At 54.7% G+C, this 27,749-nt stretch overlaps 1 protein-coding gene across 1 annotated transcript in view; it reads right to left on the reverse strand.

Annotated features, from left to right (window-relative positions):
* SRL (sarcalumenin) overlaps nt 1-25,660 on the reverse strand; it is a 36,184-nt gene extending 10,524 nt beyond the window's left edge. The window contains exons 1-2 of the mRNA XM_060122847.1: nt 25,418-25,660; nt 1,341-2,321 (exon numbers count right to left, since the gene is read on the reverse strand). Of these exons, the coding sequence (XP_059978830.1) occupies nt 1,341-2,321; nt 25,418-25,478 (1,042 nt within the window). The 5' untranslated portion in view covers nt 25,479-25,660. The remainder of the gene's footprint in view (nt 1-1,340; nt 2,322-25,417) is intronic.
* Nucleotides 25,661-27,749: the final 2,089 nt, after the last annotated feature.

Consider the following 27,749-nt stretch of genomic DNA (forward strand, 5'->3'; position numbering starts at 1 on the left):
ATAACCTGGAAAGTAATATAATTACAGACAGCGATGTGGGTACGTACGGAAGGAAAGATTCCAGAAGCTAGGAGGGCCTAAGAAGTGTGCCTACGAAGTCTTAGCAGGGGGAGTTAGAAAACTTCCTGAGAGGAGTGGTTTATAGGAGTCTGCATTTGGGGTTCTAAGAGAACCACTGGCCTGGTCAGGTGTGCATTTTATCAGGAAGAGCTGCTACAGGGAGTCTTTGGGGAGCGGGGTGGGGAGGGGGGAGGGAGAGGCGGGACCACTGCTGCTTCTGACCCAGCAAGAGATGTCCCTGACCACCTGAGGCTCCAGGGAGGGGTGCTCACATTCCTGGGCCTCTAACATCACAGCTGTTTCTACGGGGGCTGATTGCACAAAGGATTTTAGGTGATAGAAGGAGGATAGACTTGGCCTGTGGGGCAGAGGGAGACCAGTTCCAGGAGGGAGGGGAGAAGAGAAGAATCAATGTGCCTCATGCAGCACCTCAAAAGAGTGATTCTTTCTGAGATCAGATCCAGAACTGGGAGGCCAGGGAAAGGGGAGGGGCTTGCTCCCCCAGCGCGAGTACCTGACAGGTGTGGAAACTAAACTCTGCAAGAAAACCTGTGTTGGAAAGTGAAGATTGACCCCAGTGCCTCCATCCTACAAGCCAGTTCTTGGTCCCGGTCAGTGTACTTGGTGGATGAGGCCACACCTCCCTAGGATGCTACAGCCTCCAATGTTGCCCAGCAGCTTTGGCCCTGCCCACCCCCCACCCCCGTTCCCCAGCACTGAGAGCAAGCAGGTGGACGGACATCTGTGGGACATCAGTGTCACAGACAGCCCGAGGTTTCTTATCACCATCCTGACATGGCCTAGTCTTCAAGGGGAGATCCCAGGAGCTAGCCCACCAACATGGTCCCGCAGTGCCTCCTCACACCCACCAGCCTGCCTCTGGGCCTGAAATCCTGCCACTATGCCCCCCACCGCCACCCCGTCCTTTGGGTTAAGGCACCGGTCTGTGTTAAAGTGCATTGAGGGACCTTAACCGGTAAGTTTCTGATGGCCTATAACGTGATCAGGTTCCTCTGGGCTCTCCAGGGTCCCTCCGAAGTGGGGATAAGTGGCTAATGAACAGCCCGAAGGCACCCCAAGGGCCGGGCAACCCCCATGGGGCCTCCACCCCACGAACCTGGGGCTGGCTGGGGGCTCTCCCGCCCTGTGGGACCCTGCCTGCCCCTAAACACAAGACCTCCGGGAAGACCGCAGCCGCCCCAATTCCCGGAGCAGCCGCCACGCCCCCGCCAGCCCTCCTCCCCCGCGGAGGTGCCCGGAGCAGCCCTGGGATCCCCTACCCTGAGGCCCCTCCTCCTTGGGCTCCTGCGCCTCGGCCCCCTCGGGCCCCGTGTGCAACTCCTCAGCGCTCGGTCGGGCCCCCTCCTCCCCGCTGCTCGCGCTTCCCGCCGCTTCCTGGGCTCCTTCCCCGACTTCCTCCCCGGCTTCTTCCTCTTCCGAGGAGCCCCCTGCTTCTTCCGAACTAGCCCCGTCGCCGCTGTCCTCTTCGGATTCTTCGCCCCCCTCTTCTTCGTAGGAGGCCGCGTCCTCATGGTCCTCGGGCATCCCCTCTGCGGGGCGGTCCTCCTGCGCACCCCCCACCTCTGCGCGCGTGTCCGACGCTGGGCTGGGGCTGGGTTCCCCCTGGTCCTCCGCCCCCTCCGCGGCTTCTGCGTCCAAGTCCGCGACTCCATCTGGCAATTCTGGCTCCTGACCGGGCCCTGGGCTGCCCTCCCCTCCTGTCTCGACCTCCTTGCTGGGAGAGTCCCCTGAGTCTTCAGGCTCTGGGGGCCCTGCTGCTGCTTCCTGCGCGGGGTCGTCCCCTAGCGCCTCCGCGGCTTCCTCGGGGACCTCGTCACTCCCAGCCTGTCCCTCCGCCTCCAGTCCTGGGCCCTCTCCTGAGCTGAGCTCTGGCGCCCCCTCCTCCCCGGGCGCCCCCTCCCCTCCTGGGGGAAGGGCGCTTGCTCCAGGTGGGCCCGTATCTTCCTCCCCAGACCCCGCAGGTTCCCCGGGGGGAGCTGACTCGGAGGCTGAGGCTTTGGAGAGGCTGGCTTCAGGATCAGAGCCCAGGCGGTTGGTGGCGGGAGCCCCGGCGGCTGTCTTCTCCGAGCCCCCAGCCTCCCTGCCATCTGTGGGGTGAAGGAGCGGGTTCGTCTCTCCAGGGGACGCTTCTGCCTGAAGCGCCCTTTCCTTCTCCTCTAGACTTGGGTCTCCAGCAGAGAAATGATTCTCCAACAAACTGCCAACATCTTCTGTGCCACCCGAAGCGGAAACTTGCAGTTCTAGATGATTAGAACACGATTGGTAAATGTCAAGGGGTTGGCACACGCTTTGCTTCTTAAAAGTCTAACTCAGCCTAGCTCCTGTCTCCAGGAGAGCGGTGCGGACCAGCGGGACTGTGGGGCTCCTCCCTCCCTGGTCTTCATTACCGCCCTGCGTGGCCGGCAGAGCCTCCCTCTTGATGGGAGCCGTGGCTCAGAGCGAACAGCTGACCCACCCCGAGCCCCGCCCCTGACCCTGCCTCTCCAGCCTCCCCGTGGGGATGGAAGTTGGGCGAGCCCTTCCAGCCCTTCCTCAGCCTTGCGGGCAGACACGTGCAGCCTGGCTTACCCGGAGATCTTTCCAGGATAGGACAGATGCATGTCCACCCCACCCCTTATCAGTTCCTAGAGTCATTAACCAGCGTGCTTTTTATATTGCTACCAGCAAAGTAGTGAAAACAGGTGTGTGCTGGCCAGATCCTCTTAGCTTAAGGAGCAGAGCACTTAGGGGATTACTTGTGGCTCTCAACCTTAAGTCACACATCCAATTCTGTCCCCTTAAGGGCAGGCATTTGCTGGCCTCTCTACCTAAGATTAGAGGGGACATGGCCTGAGGAGGAAGAGATACACAAAACGGGCAGGCCTGGGCTTCCTGGTGGCCTTAGCAAACCCCTCCTGAGGGGATCCCCTTCTAAGGGCCCAGAGCTTTACGGGGAGAGCCAAGGGCACTGGGAGAGCAAAGCAGAAGGCAGGAAGGGGCCCAATCTGTGTCAGATACCTCTGTCAAGGGACAAGTGTGATTTATTTGGACAATGGGGTCAAGAGAGAGGGTGGGGCCTAACCCTTCTGCCCCCTCCCACCCAGGTTGGGACCTGTTTAAGGAGGAGACCCACTGTAATATGCAACAAATGAATTGTTAAAATGCAGATTCTGATTCAGTGGTTCTAGGCTGGGGCCTGAGAGTCTGCGTCTCTACCAGGTTCCCAGGTGATGCTGATGCTGCAGGGGCCTGGACCACACGCTGAGTAGCACGGGAGGGGGGGGGTAGGATGGGGTAGGGGGCAGGGTAGAACTCTTCTGTAGGGTCAGGCAATCTCCTCGGCAGCTCTGGAGTTAAATGGCCTCAGCCAGTTGCTAGCTGTGTGATGTTGGGCAAGGCATTCAGTGCCTCTAATTCCAGTCCTCTCATCTGTAAAATGGGGATGAGTAAGACTTGTTTTACAGAAGTAAGCAAGTTGAGTAAGATCAAGTAAGTTCATGTTTTATACATAAAGTGCTCAAGCATTGCCTGGCACACTGAATAATTGTACAAATGTATCTCACATATATCTTGCTGCTCAGAGGCCTGTCAATCTCTTGGATTAAACCAAATTCCTGCCACAGAGGGGGAACATTGCCGACACATGGGGATGAGGGGACGGGACCGTGGGTGCCCTGCCTCAGGGTAGCTGAGACATCCCCAGGTCTCCCTTGATTCACAGGACTCTTTCTGAGGAAGCAGCATCCCTCCTCCCTGCTGGGTACAGCGCCTCCTCTCTCAGGCCCAGCTCTGCCTCCCACAAAGAAAAGCCACTTCTTGGGGGTACCTACCCCTTCTGCCTTGGGGTACCCACCCCCTTGTTCCCTGAAAGCTGGGGAAGCCTCCAGAGGCCAGGAACAAATATTTTCTCATTAACCCTCACAGATACAACCTGCTGTCAAATTCAGAAGGATGGGAAGTTTGGGTGCCTTTTATTATAAAGGAGCCCACATGTTGATATAACACTTCCCCCAACAACCTTCACATTTGTGACCACATTCACCTCCCTTATTACTGTCAGCCAGGTTTCAGAGGTGAAGGTCTAGAGAAAGTCTTTGATTTGCCCAAGACACCAGGCGGCTAGAGGGCAAGTGGAACCCAGAACTGCCTGCTCCTTGTCCAGGCCTTCCATGCTACACTGTGTTGAGGGGAGCATAGAGGAACCCCTTCCCGCTGGTACCTCGCCCCTCCCTGCATGCGCCCTCTCTGACTCCTGGACTGCAGGAACCAAGGCTTAATCCTCCCTCTGTTCCCAGAGCTGGGACACTGCCTGACCCCCAGAAAGTGCTATGAAGAGGTCCATGGGGAGATTTGGGTACCATAGGAATTCCTGGTCTCTTAGTGGGGGGAGCTGGAGGTTACTCATTAAAATTTTCTTTCATTACCACCTGAATACCTGTAAGTCCTGATTCCTTTGCTTGCATCTCTATCTCCCCCCCACCCCCACCCTCCCACCCCCGACAACCTCTGGAAAAAAATCTTATGGCAGGAATTTGGTTTAATCCAAGAGATTGACAGGCCTCTGAGCAGCAAGATATATGTGAGATACATTTGTACAATTATTCAGTGTGCCAGGCAATGCTTGAGCACTTTATGTATAAAACATGAACTTACTTGATCTTACTCAACTTGCTTACTTCTGTAAAACAAGTCTTACTCATCCCCATTTTACAGATGAGAGGACTGGAATTAGAGGCACTGAATGCCTTGCCCAACATCACACAGCTAGCAACTGGCTGAGGCCATTTAACTCCAGAGCTGCCGAGGAGATTGCCTGACCCTACAGAAGAGTTCTACCCTGCCCCCTACCCCATCCTACCCCCCCCCTCCCGTGCTACTCAGCGTGTGGTCCAGGCCCCTGCAGCATCAGCATCACCTGGGAACCTGGTAGAGACGCAGACTCTCAGGCCCCAGCCTAGAACCACTGAATCAGAATCTGCATTTTAACAATTCATTTGTTGCATATTACAGTTTGAGAAGCACAGTCTACATGAGCTCAGAAAAGTGCCTCTGAACCAGTGGTTCTTGACACTGGCTGTGTATTGATCCCACTCCTCTCCCCCTCCTCAGAGGCTCTGATTGAATTAGTCCAGGGTGTAGCCCCAGCATCAGAATTTACCACCCCCCAAAAAAATAATTGGGGAGCAATTCTAACATGCAGCCAAAGCTGCAAACCTCTGCTCAGCCAAATTATCCTGACCCCAAGGCTTCTGCTCTTGGCCCCTCCCCACTCACGTGCCCACTGGAGGCTCCCAAATTAGATGGGTCAACAGGCCTTTGCATTTGACCGTGAAATAGCAGTGGTCAAGGATTCTCCTCTAGGGAATCCAGCCCTTTCCAACAGGCCTTGTCACCCTCTATTATTAATGTTGTTGATGATGATGGTGATGATGATGGTGGTGACAGTGATTTTGATGGTGTTGTTGATGGTGGTAATACGGAGCTGAAGAGACTGTGGGTCTGAATGCCTGTGGCATTTCTAATATTGTCAAAACACCATCTGTCCTGGTGGGGGTGAGAGAGCTGCATCCTCTGTAGGGAGATAAGGACCCCAGACTTTGGAGGTATATGTGACCTTCTCACTGTTGTGTATTTCCACGCCTGGACCCTGGACAGGAAGTCAAGTGGGTACATGTGTGTATACACATTTACATCCATACTCTTCCCTGGTTTTTATGACTTAGTGCCAAGCTGCCCTTGCCCTTCCGCTAAGCAATTTGGAGTGAAAAAAAAACCCAGGGTGATGGTTTCATGCCCTGTGACCTTCCTTCCCAGGCTAAAAATAACTTCTCTGACAGAAAGTCTCTCAATGGAACAAGCCATGCCATTGGGTCCCCAGAGCTCAATCCCCAGGAAGCAGCTGTGCCATTGGGCCCAATCTCTCCTCCAGGAGGCAGTCAGAGGCTTCAAGAGCCTCCAGTTAAACTCAGTTCAATTCTGTGAAATCAAACCCAGTGTCTTACCACCCACCCTGGCCTCCCTAGGGTCTTGCTGAAGCCCCCTAGTGGCCCTGGAGGAGGGGTGGGGGACGCAGAGGACCCAGGACATGCTGGCCAGTGTGAGAGCCTGGTAAGATGAGTCTCAGTCTACCCCAGGACACGTAGTACCACACTGTATGTGCTAATGTCAAGGCAGCCGCCCGGGCCCTGGACAGGGTACGTGAATAGCAAGTCCCCAGCTCAGCCTGGGCGATCATGGGAAGGCCCCTGAGCCTGACAGGCTGGTGCAGGCAAAACACAGCATAAACTGGCTCTGCTTTCTCTCCTGACGCCCCCTCTGCCGTCAGCCGTTCTCTGGGGGATGGGGGGGGCAACCATTCAGCTGCTCCCCCCCCCACAGCCTTAGTGGGAACCCCAGGCTCAGTTCCTCTCTCCTCTCTCCACCACCAAACACTGGACTTTTTTCCAGCTCCTAACTCTTCCCAAACACTTTTGTGCAGACTCAGGTTACTGCGGAGTTGCCAGGGGACTTGGTGAGTCCACTGCAGAGGAGGAAGCTCTGGCTGGAGAGCCTTAGAGACTTGCGCAAGATCAGGGGTAAAGTTGGGACAGAGCCCAAGTTCATGGCCCTCAGTCTAGAGTTCTTTCTGCTCCCACATGGTTTGCAAACCATGCCCCATGAGATGCTTGGGTTCCATGGAAGGGCCTAGTGGGTGAGGGGAGATGAAGGAGCTGGGGTTCAGCCACCGCCTTGGTACTTCCTGCCCAGCAGCTCTCCTTGGGTCTGTCTGTCCCACTGCCTAAGTCAGGTGGGGTGGGGTGGTTGACAACCACTCTCCTGCCTCCCCTGCCTTCTCCCTAAAAATTCCTCCTCTTGATCATTTTCTCCAGCAGCCCAAGAAGTCCCCCGTCACAGCATCTTTTCACTTTGCTGATCAACATGCACCCGGCACAGAGCTAGATGACATCTGACCTTCACACAGAACTTCATACTTCCCCAAGTAACTTCATGTTCTTCATCCCCCCCAGCAGTCCTCTGAAGCAGGGAAAGCAAGGATTATTAACTTCTCTTGAAATGAGAAAGCAGACACAGCAAAGTCAAGTGTTGGCTCAACAGGCCATCCAGGGCTGGGCTAGCACTCGGGCCAAGAAACAAAGCTGAGCTCTCTGGACCACAGCGAGTAGCATCCAAGCCCTTTCCAAGGGCTTTCCCGGCACAGATGCCCCATCTCCAGGGTTGGGTCAGTGTGAATCTGGGTGTTTCACAAGGTGATTCTAATGAACACCAAAGTTTGAGAATCCCTGCTCTGGGTCACCCTCAGTACCAAGTGACAGGGAGTCTGTCTCGAGTTTGGAACTGGACCTCGGGAAAAGAGAGGTCAACGCCCAAGATCTTTTGTTTGGTTGACCTGCTTTGGCCGACCTCTTCACGGACCAGAATGTAGACTCAGTTCCAACCTTCCAAGTCTCCTTAGCACATGTTTCCAAGCATCTGTCGACGTGACTTCTCATCCGTTTGAACTGAAACCATTGAGTGCAAAGTCACACATAGGTAGAATACACCATTACTCATACATGATTATGCAGATGCGTCATCAGTAAAAAAAAAAAAAAAAAAAAAAAAGAGTCCTGGTGGTACAATCACTTTCCTCTTCTACCTCTGGACACACCTGTCCCTGGGAGTCAGGAATAGTGGTCTGGTCGTCCAGGGAGTCCCCCGTCTTTCACAGGGGACTGTCCTCTGCCCAGACACTTGGACGTCTCATCTGCGGTGCCTGAGGTGCAGCGGAGGGCACTTCAGAATCAAAGTTCACGAGGCCAGAGCAGCAGCCCAAACCCTCCGTGTTCTAGATCCTGTCCCTGAGCACTCCTGGACTGAGCCAATGGCAGCAACCCCTCTGGCATCACATTTTTTTCTTGGCCTTTTTTTTTTTTTTTTTGCGGTACGTGGGCCTCTCATTGTTGTGGCCTCTCCCATTGCGGAGCACAGGCTCCGGAGGCGCAGGCTCAGCGGCCATGGCTCACGGGCCCAGCCGCTCCGTGGCATGTGGGATCCTCCCGGACCGGGGTACGAACCTGCGTCCCCTGCATCAGCAGGCAGACTCTCAACCACTGCGCCACCAGGGAAGCCCTTTCTTGGCCTTATTTATAGAGTAAATGTTCACTGCTCAGGGCCCCTTGTTTCTTCACCTCTTGGATGAGTCTTCAGATGGCTTTACAGACGCTGATGCTGAAAAGGAACTTAGGAGGGAAGTGCCTACCTCCTCCTGGGACCCTGAGACCCTCTCCCTCACCGTCCTGTGGGCCCCTCTCTCCTCCCCCCAGACAAGGAGACCAGGCAGCCATTCGCGGAAGGTTCTTTGGCTTCCTGGCCAAGCTCCTAAAGTCAAGGCTAATCCCACCAGGACAGCTTGTCCCGGGCTGGACTCTAGCCCCAAAATAATTCACCCAAGGGATAGGACACAATGATGTGGCAGCAGTCAGTGGGAACCATGGGATGGGGGTCAAAAGGGACCTCCTCACAGACGAACTGGTTTGATTTCACTGATCAGGATCCTAAAACTCTGATAAGTGATTTTCCCAAGACCACAGGGCTAGTTAGGCTAGTTAGCAGTGGGCTGGTTCTGGAACCCAGCTCTCCACGAATTCCAGGTCTCTTGAGTTGTCCCAGCGTCTGGCCACTCCCCCACCCACCCCGAAATGAGAGGGGGTGAGTCAGCCTCAGACGGACAGCGACTTCTCTGCCTACCCTCTTCTTCCTCCCTTTGAAAAGGATGTTCAAGACTTCAAGACAATTGTTTTTAACCCATAAAGTCCAGAGATTGACAGAATAACTCCATCCCCCTTCCCCACCCCTAATTCCTGGGAATTCTTGGTTTGGGAGGTACACAGAGAAATCGCCCGGGACCCCACAGCCATGGTGTACACACGTGCTCATCACTGACGCCCGGAGGATTCATGAATATGGGTGAGTACTCACTTTCAAAAGGCAAGTACCTTTGGAAGAAGCAAAACATTAAGCCCTAAGCCCTGGGTGTGACTCGATCATTAAAGAGATGCTCAGCTTTCCCTGCCTGAAGTGAGCACAGATCCTTGCAGGAGTCATTGGCAATACTTCCTCCATTCAGAGGGGCGAGGTGGGTGGGAAGGAAAAGGAAGGAGGAAGGGGTGCAAGTTGGATTCTGAGGCAGGCGGATGGTTTCCCCCACCTCCACCTCCTCACCCGAGAGCTCGAAGACCACCTCTGGGAGGGCTGATGGTCTAACTTTGGGGTACCAGGCAGGGAGCAACCCACTGGGGGCTAAAGGAGTGTGGCTCCGCAAGGTCGCCGTCAGATAAACGCCTTGGGTTCAGGTCGGAGCCGTCATGGGCTTGGCGGGTGTGGGGGAGCAATGACACAGACCCACCTCCTCCCCGAGCCAGGGAAGTGGGAGGAAGCTAGCTTGGTTCTCGAGCTCAGGAACCAGATCTGACACCTTCCTGGGCCAGGCCCACATCTCAGGGCTTTCCTTTGCCGCGAGACCCAGAGCCAGACTGGTCTCTCTGGACACCGTCAGAAGCCAGGAGAGCTGGGCTCTGCTCCTTGGAGCCTTCCTCACTGCCACGCAGGTTAGTATATGGGCTGCCCCTCACTCCCCACACCCAGCTCCATTCACCCATAAAATGCAGAGAATGATACCTGCTTTGCCAACCCCTTTGGAGTATTCTAAACATCAGATGATGTTTAAAAACATTCTATGGGGAATTTCCCAGTGGTCCAGTGGTTAGGACTCAGCACTTTCAGTGCCGGGATCTGGGTTCAATCCTTGGTCGGGGAACTAAGATTCTGCAAGTCATATGGCCAAAAAAAAACAAAAAAAGCATTCTATGAATGTCAGGTATGATAATAATAATTTCCTAGAAGAGCAAAGATGCCAGGACAAAAACAGAACGAGCTTTGGACAGGAACCAAGCTGGCTCACCTGCACCCTACTCCACTCAACCCCCTGTTTCTGGGGGTCAGTCAGTGGGCCAGGCGAGGTCTTTCTGCCCGGGGTCCTTCTCCCCTTCTTCCAACTGGAAGCAGCTCAGACAAGGAGCTGTGGGCGCCTGGGGGTGGCCCAGCTCTCCATGGTTCCCGCTGGCCTGGGTCAGGAACAGACCTGAGCTACCAACACTCCCGGGCACAGTCCTCGGCCTCCTCAGCCCCAGGCTAATTCCTGCGGCCACTGACTCCCACTTCCAGGCAGCCCTGACTCACCCAGAAACTTCCGCGACCACACTTGCCTCCCCCTCCGTCTTCTTCCTCCCAGGCCCCTCCCATCTAGGTGTTGAAGTGAGGTGACCCTGCACTTTGCCCCAATGCAAAGGCATATCAGGGCCACATCTGTGTGAGAACGGGTGAGGGCCCTTCCCCGCTCTGGGAACCGGCAGCACGATAGGAGATAGGCCACTCGAGTTGCCCACATGGACTCACCGCCGTCCTTAAGACCAGTGAGCGCAAGGAGCAAAGCAGTACGCCCTTCAGGAGCGACTCAGGCCTCCAGGACACTGCTATGGCCATCCCAGAGACAAGGGAGAGCAGCTCCATCTCCCCCTCAGCGGCACTTTGCTTGTCCAGCAATCAGAGCTAATGTTTCCATGGCTTGGAAGGGCCTCGCACATCAGCCTGCATGCCCCGACTACCGCAGCCCCTTCACCTTGACACCGCCAGCAGCTCTGCCCACCTCCACAGCTCTCCCCCCACCATGCCAGCTCAGGGGTGAGGCGTCATCCTTAGCAGATCTCACCCCCAGGAGCCCCCGCCACCAGGTCCGCTCAGAGGAGTTTAGGGAGGAAGGTCAAGCCAAGGGGAGAGGGTAGGGCAGCGATAACACACGAATATTCCACCCTGTGTGCCTGGCTCACGGAGCCTTCCAAAAAAATGCCACCGAGACGCCAAGATGCCAGATCTTTCCACCTTCTCTCACAAAGGGCTTCCCCAAATTTGAGACAGACAGGCTCCCCAAACCTCATCTTTTAAAAAAAAAAAATTATTTATTTATTTGGCTGCGTTGGGTCTTCATTGCTGTGCACAGGCTTTCTCTAGTTGTGGCGAGCGGGGGCTACTCTTTGTTGTGGTGGGTGGGCTTCTCATTGCAGTAGCTTCTCTTGTTGTGGAGCACTGGGTCTAGGCGCGCAGGCTCAGTAGTTGTGGCTTGTGGGCTCTAGAGCACAGGCTCAGTAGTTGTGGCACATGGGCTTAGTTGCTCCGCGGCATGTGGGATCTTCCCAATGCAGGGCTCAAACCCGTGTCCCCTGCATTGGCAGGCGGATTCTTAACCACTGTGCCACCAGGGAAATCCTCATCTTTTTTTTTATGCTTTTTTTAAAAATATAAATTTATTTTTTTTTGGCAGCATTGGGTCTTCGTTGCTGCACGCGGGTTTTCTCTAGTTGCAGCGAGCAGGGGCTACTCTTCGTTGTGGTGCGCGAGCTTCTCATTGCAGTGACTTCTCTTGTTGCGAAGCTGCGTGAGACCAGCTCTTAGTTCTCTGAGTTCAGGACAGCAGAGGTCACAAGACTGGACCAGAGGAGTCTTCCAGCGTCCAGGTCACAGAGAAAGGGCAGAAGACCACCTCCCACATGCTGCTCCTTGAGCAGTACAAACTTCCAAAGCCTCCGGAGCAAATCCATCCGTTACCCTCAGTTATGGCTCCAGAGCTTGGACACCACAGACAAAGATGGCTAGAACACCCAGGCTGCTCTCTGGTGGAATGTCCTAGAGATCTCACATCTCCACTGGAAGCAGACTGGTTTCCGGTTTGTATCCCCAAGACACCTGAACCCCAGACATGTGGGCCCCACTTTCCTGGGGAGCCCGGGCTCCATCTCTCCCGCAGGCCAGGCCTCTCAGCCCTCCAGGGGGGCTCCCTCTCGGGACATCCCATCCGGGGAGGAATCATTAAAGCAGTTAAACCCGAGAGCAGCTTCCTTCTTGGGTGGACTCAGCGTCACCAAGGCCCTGGGTTCTCCATCTCGTCTCTTCAAATACTGAAACCAGACAAGGCTCTCACCATGCATGAGCCTTCTCTTCCTCCGGCACCTGGTGGCCATGCAGACGGGCCATCTACTCCTTAGTTCTTGTGGCTCCTCTGGAGAGAGGAAGGTTAAAGCCAAGGGCAGGTTGGAGAGCGGGGCAAGAGCGAGTGGACATTCCGCACATGCTGTCCCCAGGGTGACCCTTCCTGGTCATTACCATGGGCCCCATGCAGGCTCTGCCAGGTCACACCTGAGGATCCAGCAGGCTGCCTGCCCAAAGGGCCTCCCACCCTTGCCGGAGAGGAGTCCCAAATCCCTGCACTGAAGCCTGAGCCTGGTCTTGTATTCCTTTCCCAAAGCTGCTATAACAAAGCGCCACAACCTGGTGGCTTAAAGCAATAGAAATGTATTGTCTCCTGGTTCTGGGGCCAGAAGTCCAATATCAATGTGTCACAGGGCGCTGTTTCCCCCAAAGGCTCTAGGGGAGGTGCCTTCCTGTCTCCTCCAGCTCTGGTGGCTCCCAGCAACCCTTGGCTTGTTAACGGGTGTCTCCAGTCTCTGCCTCCATCACACGTGGCCTTCTCCCTGTACCTCTATTCTGTGTCTCTTCTCCTTTTCCTCTAAGGACACCAGTCAGACTAACTAACTACATCTGCAACAACCCTATTTCCAAAACAGGTCGCATTCTGAGATGCTGAAGTTAGGACTTCAGCATATCTTCTCGGGAGACACAATCCAACCTGTAACAGGTCTGCTGACGGCCACATCACCACATGCCTGGGTCGCCCTCTTCTTCCTGCGGATCCAGCCGCACCCAGTCCCTCAAACCAGCTATGTCCCACCGCCCCACGACACCTCCCGGGCCTCACTACCCCAGGCTACACGGGTCCCCCTGACCTCAGCTGACTCAGTGTCCACGACTGTCCACACTGAGCCAGGTGACGCAGCCCCTGCCCTGTGTGGCTGTGACCTGTGTGTGTTAGCGGGGCAGAGGAGGGTGTCCTTCCTTCCCTTCTAGTTTGTCATCCCCTCCAGCGCAGAAGGTAGGCCCATTATCTCTTTACACCCCACAGAAGAGCCTGAGAAAGCTCTGAGCACCAAGACTCACACAATAGACGCCTGCGGCATTCTTTAAGAAATCATGCTCAGGACTTCCCTGGTGGTGCAGTGGAGCCTCCCTGCAGGAGGCTGTAGCAGGCTTGACCCTGGCTCGCCATCCCAGGCAACGGCCCATCTCCAAGGCCACAGGCGGCCAGCAGGGCTGATGCCCATAAGCTCCAAGAACATCGTGGGTCTGGGGTCTAACTGGCCTTGCTACCCTTCCAGGGGATATTTCTGGAAGGAGAGCACAAAAGGGTGGGAAGTCCTTACCCCTGGGATGGAACCCCAGTGGCCAGGCAGAGCTGCAGGTTCGGGGGGGAAGCCCTGGAAACTCTGTGACTCTGGGGAGGAAGAAGAAAAGAGAAGGACAGAGTCAGGACCCGAATTTGCTCCCCTAATCAGCAGGTGGGCCTCGAACAAGTATTTTAGTTTTCTGTCCCTGTTTCATCAGTAATAAGACAGAAGAGAAAAATATGCACCCTCCCCACCTCCAGATTCGTTCTACCTTCATTCCACTGCTACTGATGGAGCACCTATTGCGTGTCAGAGGGTGGGAGGCTTAAATGACATGTGATGGAATTCTGAAAGCCGATACTACTAGAAAAGTATACGGAACTTCTACTGGTAGGATAAACTCTCACCCAAACACATCTCCACACAAGAACATATACGACGATGTTCACAGCAGCATTATTCACAATAACCAAAAAGTGGAAACAACCCAAATGTTCATCAATGGATGAATGGATAAACAAAATGTGGTCCATCCATACAGTGGAATATTATCAGCCATAAAAAGAAATGAAGCACTGACACAGGCTACACGGTGGATGAATCTTGAAGACATGATGCTCGGTGAATGAAGCCAGACACAAAACACCATATATTGCATGATTCCATTTACATGAAATGTCCAGAACAGGGAAACCCAGAGAGGCAGAAAGCAGATTAGTGGCAGCCAGGGGATGGGAGGCTGGGCAGGGGTGGAACAGGGCAGGGGGTGGGGTGACTGCTGATGGACACGGGGGTTTCTCTTTGAGGTGAAGAAAAATATTCTAAAATTGACTGTGCTGATAGTTACACATTTCTGTGAATATACTAAAAACTATTGAATTGTACACTTTAAATGGGCAAATTGTAGAGTATATTAATTATATCTCAATAAAGCTGTTCCAAAAATGGGGCTTCCCTGGTGGCGCAGTGGTTAAGAATCCACCTGCCAATGCAGGGGACACGGGTTCGAGCCCTAGTCCAGGAAGATCCCACATGCCGCGGAGCAACTAAACCTGTGCGCCACAACTACTGTGCCTGCACTCTAGAGCCTGTGAGCCACAACTACTGAGCCCATGTGCTGCATATACTGAAGCCCTCACTCCTAGAGCCCGTACTCCGCAACAAGAGAGGCCACCGCAATAAGCCCGTGCACCGCAACGAAGAGTAGCCCCCGCTCACTGCAACTAGAGAAAGCCCGCACGCAGCAACGAAGACCCAAAAAAGCCAAGAATAATAAATTAATAAAAATAAATAAATTTTTTTAAAAGAAAGCATTAGGACATCCCTGGAGGTCCAGTGGTTAAGATGTGGCGCTTTCACTGCAGGAAACTAAGATCCCAGGGCTCGGCCAAAAAAAAAAAAAGCACATAAAGCATCTACAGTTCTTCTCTTTCTCCAAAACCTTAGTTGAGCCTGTTGTCTGCCTTCAAAATCTATCCTCAATTTAACTGTTTCTCCCCCGCCCCCACCAGCCCTGGCCCCAGGTGCTGTTGTCTCTCACCTGGACTGTGGAACAGCCCCTTCCTGAGCCCCTTGCCCCCCTCTGCACTCACCCTCCAACGCTGCCCACCCCCACCCGTCTCTGTCTCTTTGTTTCGCTCTTCCGGGGAGCATGAGGCCCCCCTTCCTCCCCGTGCTGTGCTTTCTGCTGGGACTGCTCCCCACATAACTGCCTAGCTCTCTCCGCTCCTTCCCTGAGTCTTGGCTTCTGGTCAGCTTCTCTGCCAGGCCTCCCGGCCACCCTGGTGAGGTTACCTCCCAACCCACCTTCCCCTCTTTCCATCCTAGTCTCTTTCTCAGCTGCACCTATAAATATCTAATGAACTAGATAACTTACTTATCTGGTTTCCTGTCTATCAGAGATTTTTGTATCCCAGCACCTGAACAGCCATTGGATGGATGGTGGCAAAACATGAGGCCTTCCCTTAACTCAGAAAGTTCAAAGTTCCAGAAGACAGGAGATTCAGGACCCGGATTCAGAGCCAGAGAAGTACCCATGGGCGAGGTCACTTTACCTGCCCAGTCCTATTATTTTGTGATCAAGGGTCCTAGGAGTATCTGCCTTACCAGCTCAGGAGGTTGCTGTGATAACCATGATCTGGATTCCTAAATATAAAGATCCTCCCCTTAAAGAAATAGCAGCTAATTGGAGGGGCGGCGGGCAGACAGGAAGAGAGAACTTGCTTCCTGGCTGCAGAGTTTCAGTGCCAGGCAGGGATGTGGACCCCGGGGGCTCATCGTAGGAGCTCCTGGGGTAGGAGGGATAGGGTATTTTGGGTGCAAAATGACCAGCAAAATGCTGGTGAGCATTTCTGGAAAGACGAGGGGCCCCTGGAGAACTGTCCCCACCCCTGCGCTCCTCCAGAGCCAGGACAAACCACAGAGAGCGCCACAGAGCCACAGTCACCAGCTCCCAGAGCTGGCCGACACCCCAGTCTCTGGGTTGGGGACCCCTAACTCCGCTGTGAGGAGACCCAGACACCTTCCAGCTAGGGGCTCCTGGCGGCAAGGAGAGCGTAGGAAGGCAGAAGCCGAGAGGTGGACCCCTTGTGGATGGCGGCAGAGGGTCACCGGGAAGTTCTTTCTCCAAGTGGCATCTGCAGAGTAGTAGGGGGGGCCTGCATCCTCCTCCTCCCCTGCCAAGCACGTAGGAGACAGTGCGGGGCTGGGTGCTGGTGCTCACTCCCCAGGAGAGTTTCTGGGTTCTCAGCTCACCACTCTCCCCATCACACGACCAGCCGGAAACCAGACCCCCTGCCCTCAGCACATGTCTATTCCTGGAAAATTCTCCCCACTGTCCTCCCCAGCACCACCGCTAGGCTAGGTGCTGCTCCTGGAATCCCCTGCCCCTGGCCAGCTGTCCATCCATTCATTCAACACACTTGTCCAGGGAATGTCAGCAGAGCTCCAGATTAGCCGCTGGTGCAATCGCGTAGGCAGTGGGGCCCGAGAGAGGACCAAGGAAACAGGTGCGACCACCTGGGAGAGAGACGAGAACAATCTGTTCATAGCCAGCAACTGCTCAGCAGCCTGGGTCCAGAGCTAAGGAACCATAGTGGTTGAAGAGCGTCCCATCTGGAACCTCAGGATGTGATATGATTTGGAAATAGGGTCTGTGCGGAGGTAATTAGTCAAGATGAGGTCATACTGGATTTGGGTGGGCCCTGAATCCAATGACTGGTGCTCTTATAAGAGGAGGAGAGGGCTTCCCTGGTGGCGCAGTGGTTAACAATCCGCCTGCCAATGCAGGGGACACGGGTTCGAGCCCTGGTCTGGAAAGATCCCACATGCTGAGGAGCAACTGAGCCCATGTGCCACAACTACTGAGCCTGCGCTCCTAGAGCCCGTGCTTCACAACAAGAGAAGCCACTGCAATGAGAAGCCCGCGCACCTCAACGAAGAGTAGCCCCTGCTCACTGCAACTAGAGAAAGCCAGTGTGCAGCAATGAAGACCCAACGCAGCCAAAAATAAATTAATTAATTAAATTAATTTAAAATATATATATATATTAAAAAAAAAAAAAGAGGAGGAGACACACAGAGAAGAGGCCATGTGAGGACAGAGGCACAGATTGGAGAGATGCAGCCACCAGCCAAGGAAGGCCTAGGCCTGCGGACCCACCAGAAGCTGGCAGGAAGGATCCTCCCCAGGAGCCTCCAGAGGGAGCGCGGCCCTGCCCACACCTTGATTTCAGACTTCTGGCCTCCAGACTGGGAGAGAATACATTTCTGTTGTTTGAAGCCACCCAGTTTGGAGTCATTTGTTATGGCAGCCCCAGGAAAATAATATAGGAACCAACACCTAACTCAGCCCTACAAAAGCTTCCCGGCCCCTCTCTTGCTAACTTGGTCACGCTCACCAGCCCCAGGGCCCCGGCCCCGTCCCCTGCTCCCCCTCTCCCGGCAAGCTCTGACTACTTATTTTTAGCCCCTGATTACATCTGCCTTATATGGTTCCCTACTCCTATCATGAGCGGGGACAGCCTCCCCTCCTGGTTTGTAAGCTTTTTGAGGACAGAGAATCCCGAGGATATTAACAGTGCTGAGAAGGGGCAGATGTGTTGATGGATTCCCCGAGTTGTCCAAGTTTCATGATATTTGAGGAAACCAGAGGCAGATGTCAAGCTACAGGAATACTGTCCACAGCGAGACCCTGTACTCATTGTCACAGTCCTTTTAACCTTAAGAAGTGTCTAAGATCGAAAAACATCCTAAGCATCCAATAACCATTTTCTTATTTTAGTCAAATAACAACCCCAGGCTGTAAATAGGGCAAATATTATTATCCTGTTTTACGGGCAAGCAAACAGGTGCAGAGATGGTAAGGGGCTTGGTGGCGAATTATGACAATGCCAGGGCTTGCTCTGTCCTCAAGTCCCAGAGTGCATGCCACCCCCACCCCAGGCACACGTGTGGGCAGCCTTGGGGAAGGGGGGTCTGGGTGGAGAGGCCACTGGCCTAAACTATCCACTCAAAAACAAAACTGAGGCAGGAAAAGACAGGAGAAGGAGGTGGATTCGCCACAGGACTTCTGTTTCTGTCACAGCTGGGACCCAGGCTCTTTCTGCTGGGAGCCTGAGGCCAGGATGGGCTCCCCCAGGCCACAGCAAGGGCTGTGACCCCTCACCAGTTTGTCCAGACCCCTTCCCAGGTCCCAGGGAGCATTCCTGGTGTCTTCACCTCCTGGGATAAGCTAGAGAAATAAGCGATCTTCTATTACCTGATCCTTGGAACAAAGGGCAGAAGGAAAGACCAAGTAACCAGCAGTGGCTGAAAGCCTCTCTGGTGAGTGCAGGTGTACAGGGCAGGCAGCTATGGAATCAGATGCACTTCAGAGACCTAGTGATCAAGGCGATGGCTTTGTCCTCACCTATTGCCATCTAGGGAAAATTCTATGGGAGGCAGATGAATGGCCACTTGGAGGAGAACCAGGAGCAGCAGTTTTGGCAGCGACCAGGTGTGGGAGGGAGGGTTTGCTCCCAAACCCCAGGGCTCTCCCCTGGCCTGGTTGTGGGCTGATCTCCCAGTGCAACCCAATTCCTGCAGGCCCAGAACTCCAGGCCAGACTTTGCCTGCACCTGTTTGAGCTCAAAATGCAGTCCCCACTCTAGAAGTATCCAAAAATATCTGAGAGGGAGGAGAAGGGGAGGGGCTCACTGGAAGGGGAGGAGGCTAGAGTATGCTGAGGGCTAGGGAGAGAGCCACTTGGCTTGGCATTCAAGGCCCTTCCAAATGGGCTCCAACCCATCAGGGTGGTCTGATCTCCCCAAACAGGAGCCCCACAATCTAGCCAGAGCCGGTGTCAGCCCGTCCCTGCCAGCGCAATGCTCCGAGCTCCCCCACTCCTGGCTTTGATCACCATCTTCAGATACTCCACTGTCTCTGCATCCTCATTCATCAGACATTGTTGAGTGCCTCCAGTGAGCCAGGTGCAGTGCTAAGTGTTGGTAATGGAGTGGTGAGCAAATTAAACAAATGCGCAGCCCTGTCCTCTTGCAGCTGACAGTCCAGCAATGGTCCCCTTCCTCCTAGTGTAGCTGAAACCCTGCCCCTCCATGAGGCCAACCTTCCAGCCCTCCTCTGAACTCCAACCAGAGCTGCCGGGGGTGTTAGTTACACTTTTTTTCAGTGCGCGTCGTCTCCTTAAATAGAATGTGGCTCCTGGGGGCAGGGCCACAGCCCATTCCTGCCTGCACAGCGTGGCCAGCTGGGACCTCACAATGGGCCACAGCCCATTCCTGCCTGCACAGCGTGGCCAGCTGGGACCTCACAATGGGCACAGCCTGGCCTTGGGGCTGGAGAGCTGGGCCTTTCAGAGAAGGGCCCCCATCCGCCTCATCTTTCCGGCCTCTCCCATCAAGTGCCCACCTTGTGTGATTAACCAGCCCCACCCTTCCTCCCCTCTGTTCCTGCTGCGTCCAAATCCACATTGCACCCTCATGCCTCTTGCTGATCACGTACTGCCTGTCACCCCAAGTCACAAGTCCATCCTGGCTCCCGACCCAGGGTGGGCTCCCCAGGGATGGCCACATCACCCATTTCTTCAGGACCCTCTGCTTCTGAGGAGCCCTCCTCTCCCCAGGACTGGCCACACAGCCTGTGCTCATTCTGTGCCCTTGAGCACTCTCTCTGAGTTGACAGAGGGCTACAGGTCAAGTGCTCTCCAGGTTGTGAAAGACAAGGACCCCTGGGGAAGGGCCCACCCAAGGGCCAGAGGAGAAATGCCTCTTCTGATCACTTAACAGCCTTGAAATGAACCTGGGGAGCCTGCCCCAGCTGGGCCAACCTCCCACCCGAAATCCTTCTGGGTCCTGGACTGAGAGCTGGACAGAGCAAGAGCGACTGTGCCTTCCTGTCGTCCCGATGACACAGGAAGGCAGGAAATCCCAGGAAAGACAGGCTCCTGGGATGGGGCCAGGCAGCGGCTGCCAGCCAGCCCCATGGTCTCCTGGTCTTCAGAAGCAGGCCTCTGGGCACACCCACAACCAGGCTCCCCTCCACACCAGCCCAGCCGGGGAAGAGCTGGAGGGTAGAGAGGTAGCTACTGTAGGCCCTGCCTGGGGCTGTGAACAGCTGACCTAACAGCTCAGGCATTTTAAAAGCAGATTCCACCAAACCCCTCATGCTGAGGATGGGCAGCTCAGGACAGGCTAATCTGGAGCTCTCTGAGAGGGAGGACAAGGAAGCAAAAAGTGCAGGCTTGTCCCCGGGGCAGAGGGGTACCTGGGACCTTGACTCTGAACAAATCCTCCTTTGGGGCTGGAGAGGGATGCGGCTGAAACCAAATGGAACAGGATGTCCCTGAACCCAGAGAAAGACACAGCACAGGTGACACAGACCAGGAAATGGATGTCTCCAGAAACTCAGCTAAAACTGACCCATCCCATTTGCCGAATTATGCTACCCGCTTCACCTCCAGCTGAGGTCACAAAGGCTGGGGGTGAGCAGAGAGGATGGGGCCTCCTGAGGACTGAGCAAGTTCTGCAGCTGTGGCCACCGTGGCTCCAGTCCACTCCCTGCCTCCCTCTTTCAGGGTCCAGTAGAGAAAGCCCCGCTCTGCAGCTCACCCCTCGGCACTCAGAATCGATGGACTATCTATTGCCTCAATGCCGTGATTAGGGACTTTGGGTAAGACCTTGCCCACCAGAGCAATGAGAAATTCCATGTTAGAGATGCATTCCTTAAGGTAAAATCTTCTGACTCTTTTGAAACAAATGGTTTGGGAAAGTGACAGTCTAAGTGTTGAGCCATTGACCCTTGTTGGAACAAGTTTCAGGGCATATCTTATGAGGGGACAGAGCAGGGCCAGTGTTGGGGGAGAGAAGGGAACCACCAAGAGGGAGAAAAGGAACCCGACAGGGCAGAGGTAGGAGTCTGAAGCCAGACTTCTAGCTCCCGAGTCCAGATGGCCCCTGAGAAGGCAGGTGAGGCAGGTGAGTGGTCTTAGAGGGGCTTGGCCTCCCAGAGCAGATCGTGGGTCCCCTCAGCCCAAAATAAGTCCCGCCTATGGGCCAGGGAGCCACAGAGGGAGGCCTTGCAGCCACCGGGAAAACACCCTGGAGGAAACCTGAGCCTCTGGGCTGTGTGCCCCCCAGCGGCTTCCACTGAGGTAATCTAACCCGAGTCTGAACACAGCGCTTTCGGGTGCAGGCCCAGTGCACATCTGCGGAATGAACACCTCGGGTGTGGAGCCTGGGGTTGGATTTTGGGGCTGGTAAACCAACAGCAAGAGACCAACATCCACTGTAACTAAAATGCTGATTCACTGGCCATCTCCTGGCCTCATCTCGGACGGGACTGGAGACCAGGCTGTGGTCTGGGCCCTGCTGTGCAAGTCCACACATCTTGGGACAACCAGACTCCCTTTCCACCCCACAGGGTTCTTGGGCAGATCAGCTGGTTCCTTCCCCTCCATGGCCCTCCCCCCTCCATAGCAATCCCCAGTATAGACCAGGATCCCCACTTCCTAGTGCAGCTCCCTGACGGGTACTAGGGCTGCTGAGGGGACCTCGAGTGTATGGTGTCCCTCTGGGGTCTCCACGACATGTCTCCTCCGACCCACCTAGGACCTGTGCATCCCACTCAAGCTCTGACGTCCAGGCCACTCCATCCACTGTGTTCATCAGCCTTTCCTGCTCCTCTGAGCCCTCCTGCCAGCCCATAAACACACAGCCTCCTCTGGCAAACCCACCCACCGCCACCTCCTCTTAGGGTCATTTATCCTTCACAGACTTAATGTTAAAAGTCTCAGTGGGTGAATGTGTTGCCTCCCTGTCCTCACTGAATAACATGAGCCGTTCGTTGACAGTTCTCGGCTTCCTGGTGTCCAAGCTAACACCTCACCTTCCATGGCTCCTCCGTGAGACTCACTGCCTCTCCAGGAAGCATCCTTCCGCTCCACTGTCAGGTCACACCTCTGCCTGGATCTCATCCCATCTTCCTGAAATCCATTTATCTTCTTCCTCTTCCCACTCCCCAGGGACCGGTCCTTGAATCTCTTTCTCTGCGAGAGCTTCCTTGGCAATCTCACAGCCTCGCCCTCATCTTTACTCAAACAAATCTCATCTCTGGATCCCCAGACCTGACTTTCCTCCTAAGCTAACTATCTCCATCCAAATGTCCCCCAGAACCCAAAATTCATAAGGACCCCAGATGAACTTTTAAAATTGGTTCTTTTATGATCCTGGTCTTTTTTTTTTTCTGGCAAGGTCATACCAGCTGTGACCTACACTATCCTCGAGCAATATTTAAATGTAAGGGGTTGTGAGTCCAGCTTTAGATTGGATTTGGAGTAGGGGAGGGGCATCCCACAGTGGCAGACCCCACCCATTCCCCCTCCCCCAGCCACCACCCTTGTTCCAGGCCAGAAGGCATCATATCTATGCCCTGTACTGGCCCCTCAGACAATGTTGAAGGAGGACCAGCCATCTTTCTCCTGTGTCCAAAGGGATTAGGCTCCTTCCCAGCCCACCACACCTAAGCGAGCACCAAAGGGCCAGGTGGATGCAACTGGCCTCGTCGGGACCTCCTTCTGGTCCAGAATTCCAGCTCTGGCCCTTGAACTAGCTGTCTGAGCTTCACTGTCACACCCAGGTGGGAGACAAAGCCAGCGTTTCCCAAACTGTGGTTCCACAGGCCACCAGGCAAGGTACCCACATCTGAGGGCTGCATCCATTGAGCAAATCCAGACTAGTGCCTCACACGGTGGACCACGTGCTCCCTATGGCTCATCCAGCTGCACTGAGCCAGGAGTCGGGGACCTTGCTGGGGACACAACTTGCAGGAGGGCTGGAGAGGCTTCTGGGGTCTGCTATCTCCCCGGGACCCCTGAGCACATGACCTTTTCTCAGAGCCCTCCCCACGGTGGATCGTGGTATCTGGGCTGCCGTGCTGAGGGTATATGAAAACCGCCTCCTTCCAGGTGGGTGAGGAAGGGTCACGAAGGAGTTCCTGAGAGACCCCCATTGCTCATGGAGGGCCTGGGGAGCCCCACTGTGAACCAACCTCTCTCCATTGGATGTCAGGGTGGGGCCAGAGCAGGTGGGCAAGTCTGCAAACCAGGGCTGGGCTGGAGGAAACAGATGAGCAGACTCAGAACACCTGCCATCCCCCCAGCTCTTTCTCAAGCAGGTAATGGGAAACAAGGATGTCCCAAATTCGGCCTAACAAATGCCAGCAGCTTAAGCCCAAAGCAATGTTTTCTCAGCCCCTCTCCCATCCCACCCAACATGCTCTCTGAGGAGTCAAAGTTCAAAGGCATCAGTCTTGACCTGTATCCCGAGGGAAGCTAGCCTCCTGTGGCCTCACGTCCACAGACAGAGGGATTGGGGCGTCCAAGGAGGCCTGTCAGAGAGAGAGCAGCTGAGGGAGGACAGAAACTCTCAGGTGGGCTAAGACTAGCCCTGGCTGCGTGTGCCTGCCACTGAATTGCTGTCTGACCTTGAACATGGCTCTCTTTCCTCTGGCTTTCGCTCCCTTACCTGGACAATGAGCAGACTGAGTAAACCCTCTTGGGGCTGTTCTCCTCTGTCCTTGAGCAGGCTTGTCCCCAGGCCAGGTCCCTGAGACAAAGAGGAGGACCCCGAGACCAAGGACTAGGGTGGATCAGGGTTCGGGGGGGAGGCTGTGGAGCCCATCACCCCAGATCAGAGGGCCACGGGAGCAACATGGGCACAAGAGAAGGAAGGGCAGCTCTGTACGGTCCCCCCAGGAAGCAGGAAGGGGAGTTAGAGAGAAGTCTGCCTGCCACCGGTGAGAGGCGAGTGACACGGGAATGGAAATGAGGATTCAGCAGTGGGGTGGGAAGTTCAGGACCAAAGCTGCTGCCTGTGGGCACGGTGGCATCTACCGGGTGGCATATTTTAGGAGGAAGTCAACCAGTAGGACGGACTGTCATTATGCGGGTGGGGGGAAGCCACTCTTATGGCTGAAATCTCCCCCGGGTATCGCAGGAGGAAGCAGTCTTCGGGGTGTGCAATATGCATCTGGAGGGGTGAGAAAGCCCACCGCCGGGAAGAACGCACAGCCCAAGTCCTGAGCTGGGGTGAGGAGGGCGGGAACCTCCCACACTGGTGGACAACCCTTTCCCGGAAGCCAGGTCAGGGTCACACCGCAGAGTTTGGGAAGGAAAGGGCCTGCAAAGAGAGGATTTTTGCACAGAGCACCCACCCGCCTCCTTTCCCAACAGCAAGATCCCCCAATGAGGCCTGTGGAACATTCCAGATGTCCAGTTCCCTTCGTGGAAGGAAAGATAAAGGATGTCCCTAAAAGGCTAAAAGTTCCTGGGGCAGCGGCATGGAAGCAGAGCGAGGTGGCAGCTGGGGCCGGGCGGAGCTGGGGAGAGGGTGGCAGTGGATCCCGGGCTCAGGATCAAATGACACGGCTGTTTCCATACTTAGCCGCCTGACAGCCGCTTGGAATCCTCGCCACCCCAGCCACTGCAGCCCCACGGAGCCCAAATTAACTCAAGGACAGACAAGGGCAGGGCCCAGCGGCACACACGAGGCCAGAGCCCCCCACCTTGGTCTCTAACCTCCCAGGGAATGGCTGCTTCTCCTGCCTGCCGCAGGCTCTCCTGCCTGGGCCTGGGACCTCAAGAAACAGAAGCTCCCAGGCCCCACGATCCCCAGCGCAGATGAAGCCAGACGTCGCGAAAAGGCAAAGCAGGAGTTCCGGGTTCCTGGGGGGTCCCCAGAGCACCCCTGGAGCATCCCTGAGAGGAACTCAGCCCCAGGAGTCTTGGGAACAAAGGTGGCAAAATGCTCGGGTACCCCTTCCATGCCTATAAATAACCCCCATGCCGTAACCAGAGCCACTGCCTCTGCCACACAAAGTGCTGAGATGTCAAAGGAAAACCACGGCACGCAGGCCCCAGCCCCCTTCCGATGAAGCCCCCAGCCTAGCCCAGCTTCACTCGAGTGGGTTCCATTCCTCCTCTGAACTGTGTCCAATCTGGTTTCCAGCCTGATCCCCAACTTTTATCTCCAATCCCGTCCCAAACTGACCCCCACTCTGTCCCATTGTTTCCAAGCTGTGCCCCCCCTCACCCCGCCCTCACTCATGCAAAGCCAGGCCTCTGCGATCTCCACCAGGTGGGAGGATCAACTCAACGACATCCAGGGGCACCTCCACCTCCAAGATCAGGGTCTTCTGTCCATCTAGGAGGCTCTAGTCTTGACTTTTGGGGTTCTCTTCCACAACATCTACTGGCCAGCCCTTGTCTCTGGCCCTGGCCCCCTGCTCCAGGCCTTGCACCTGCCTGCACCTCTCGGGTCACGGCTTCCGCTCCCTCTGGCCTCCCCACAAGCCCCAAGTGCTCTCAGGTCTCCACACCCTGTGCCTTCTCGGTGAGACCGGCTGGGAGCAAAGGTCTGCCATCAGCTCCAGGAATCACGGAGGCCTCATCCTCCATCTCCCGCCCGAGCCTCCCACCCCATGGTAAACATAAAACCTCGGGGGCTCGTGGGGGTCGCAGTCTGGCCTGGCTGACAGGGCAGGGGTCATACCTGCTTGTCCTGGGAGCAGAAGCGAGGCCACGAAGCAGCAGAGCAGGACCAGCGCCTTCATCGTGACTGCCAAGAGAGCCCAGCTGCTCCTCGCCTCTATTTATAGGGTGGGTGGCAGCGCAGGGCGGGGGAGAAGGGTCACACAGTCACTAGGGCAACTGGACGGACATGATGGGCAAGCAGCTCAGACCCCAGAGGCTGCAAGGAGGCTGCTGTGACCCTGCTGCGCCAGCTGCCGACCCCGGAAGGCAGGTCCCATCTGGATTCTCTCCCCTAGCTGCCTGGGGTCACGTGACAGGGGTCACGGGGCGGGGTAGCAGAGAAAACGTGGGGCGTCCTTTGGGTCAGGTCTGGGACTCAGGAACTGAGTCTTCCCAGCATCTGCAGTAACTTGAGCTGAAGTCTGGGCAATCAGTGACCTTCACATGCTTCAGTTTTGTGAACGAAGGGCCTATTCGACAGCCACTGACACAGGTTTTAGCCCCTCCCCGAAGGTCAGGAGGGGAGAGCCTCGATGGTTAGTTAAGGAAACCCCGCGACCCGACCTTTGAGGTCGATGGTGAGGAGCCTCACCTTCCCAGGCCTCTGGAAGCGACAGAATGCTGACGGGAGGGAAAAAAGGGGAGCGAGGAGGTGCGTTGGATGCTCTGAGTGTGGTCGGTCAGACAGTGGAGGGACAGATCCCTTTCCAGCGGTGCCTCTGCTATGTGCCACTTAATGCACTTTTCCTGAGGGCACATGATGGCCCCGAAAGCCAGTTCTAGGAGGGGTAGCACTGGCTGGTCCTGCTGGGGAGGGGGGTCCCTGTGGGGGTGACAGTCGGCTGTGGAGGAAAGAGCGAAAGTCAGTTTGGCATCTTTCATGTGCTTCACATTTAAAATGGCTTTACTGAGGTACAACGGCCACACAGCAAACAGCGTATTAAAAGTGTGGAATTCGATACATTTTGACACACGTACATAACCACCATCAAAATAACGAAGATTCCTCACTCCCGAGTTTTCCTCATGTCCCTCCCTCCTACCCCTTCCCAGGCAACCACTGATCTGCTTCCTGTCACTACACGTTTGTTTGCATTTCCTAGATTTTGATATAAATGGAATCTCCCCATATGCGCTCTTTTTATCTGGCTTCTTTCACGTAGCATAATTACGCTGAGATTTCTTCACATTGCAGCGCGTATGGATAGTTCACTCCTTTTGATCCTGATTCCATGGCCTGGATGGACTACAGTTTGTTATCCATCATCTATTGAGAAACTTTTGGGTGGTTTCCAAGTTTTGGCTATTACCAATAAAGCTGCTATGAACGTTTGTGTACAATTCATTATGACATACGCTTTCATTTCTCTTGGGTAAATACCTAGGAGTGGATTCGCTGGTAGGTGTTTAAATTTTTTCTTTCTTTTATTAATTAATTTTTTTTAATTTTTATTGAAGTATAGTTGATTTACAATATTGTGTTTCAGGTGTACAGCAAAGTGATTCAGTTACATATATATATATATATTCTTTTTTATATTCTTTTCCATTCTAGGTTATTACAAGGTATTGAGTATAGTTCCTTGTGCTATACAGCAGGTCCTTGTTGTTTATCTATTTTATATATAGTAATGTGTATATGTTGATCCCAAACTCCTAATTTATCCCTCGCCCCCTTAAATTTTTTTCTAAGGTGACTGTACTGTTTTACATTCCCACCACCACTTCCTCCACATCCTTACCAGCACTTGGTCAGTCTTTCAAATTTTAGTCATCCTTACAGGTGTGTAGTGATATTGCATTGTAGGTTTAATTTGCATTTTCCTAACGACTAATGATATTAAGCATCTTCCCATGTGTATATCTGTCATCCGCTTCTCTTTTGGTTTTTGGGGGGTTTTTTTGGCCGCACCATGCGGCTTGCAGGTTCCCCAACCAGGGACTGAACCCGGGCTCCCGGCAGTGGAAGCATGGAGTCCTAACCACTGGACCAGCAGGGAAGTCCCTGTCATCCACTTCTTCAGTGCATCTTCGATGAAGTGCCTTTTCAAATCTTTTGCCTATTTCTTACCGGTTGTTTTCTTTTATTGAGTTTTTATTTTGTTTTGTTTTGCGGTACGCGGGCCTCTCACTGTTATGGCCTCTCCCGCCGCAGAGCACAGGCTGCGGACGCGCAGACTCAGTGGCCATGGCCCACGGTTCCAGCCGCTCCGCGGCACGCGGAATCCTCCCGGACCGGGGCGCGAACCCGCGTCCCCTGCATCGGCAGGCGGACTCTCAACCACTGTGCCACCAGGGAAGATCCCTCTTTTATTGAGTTTTAAGAGTTCTTTACATACGCTGGAGACAAG

This window comes from Lagenorhynchus albirostris, chromosome 15, assembly GCF_949774975.1.
Source record: "Lagenorhynchus albirostris chromosome 15, mLagAlb1.1, whole genome shotgun sequence".
NCBI classification, from domain to species: domain Eukaryota; kingdom Metazoa; phylum Chordata; class Mammalia; order Artiodactyla; family Delphinidae; genus Lagenorhynchus; species Lagenorhynchus albirostris.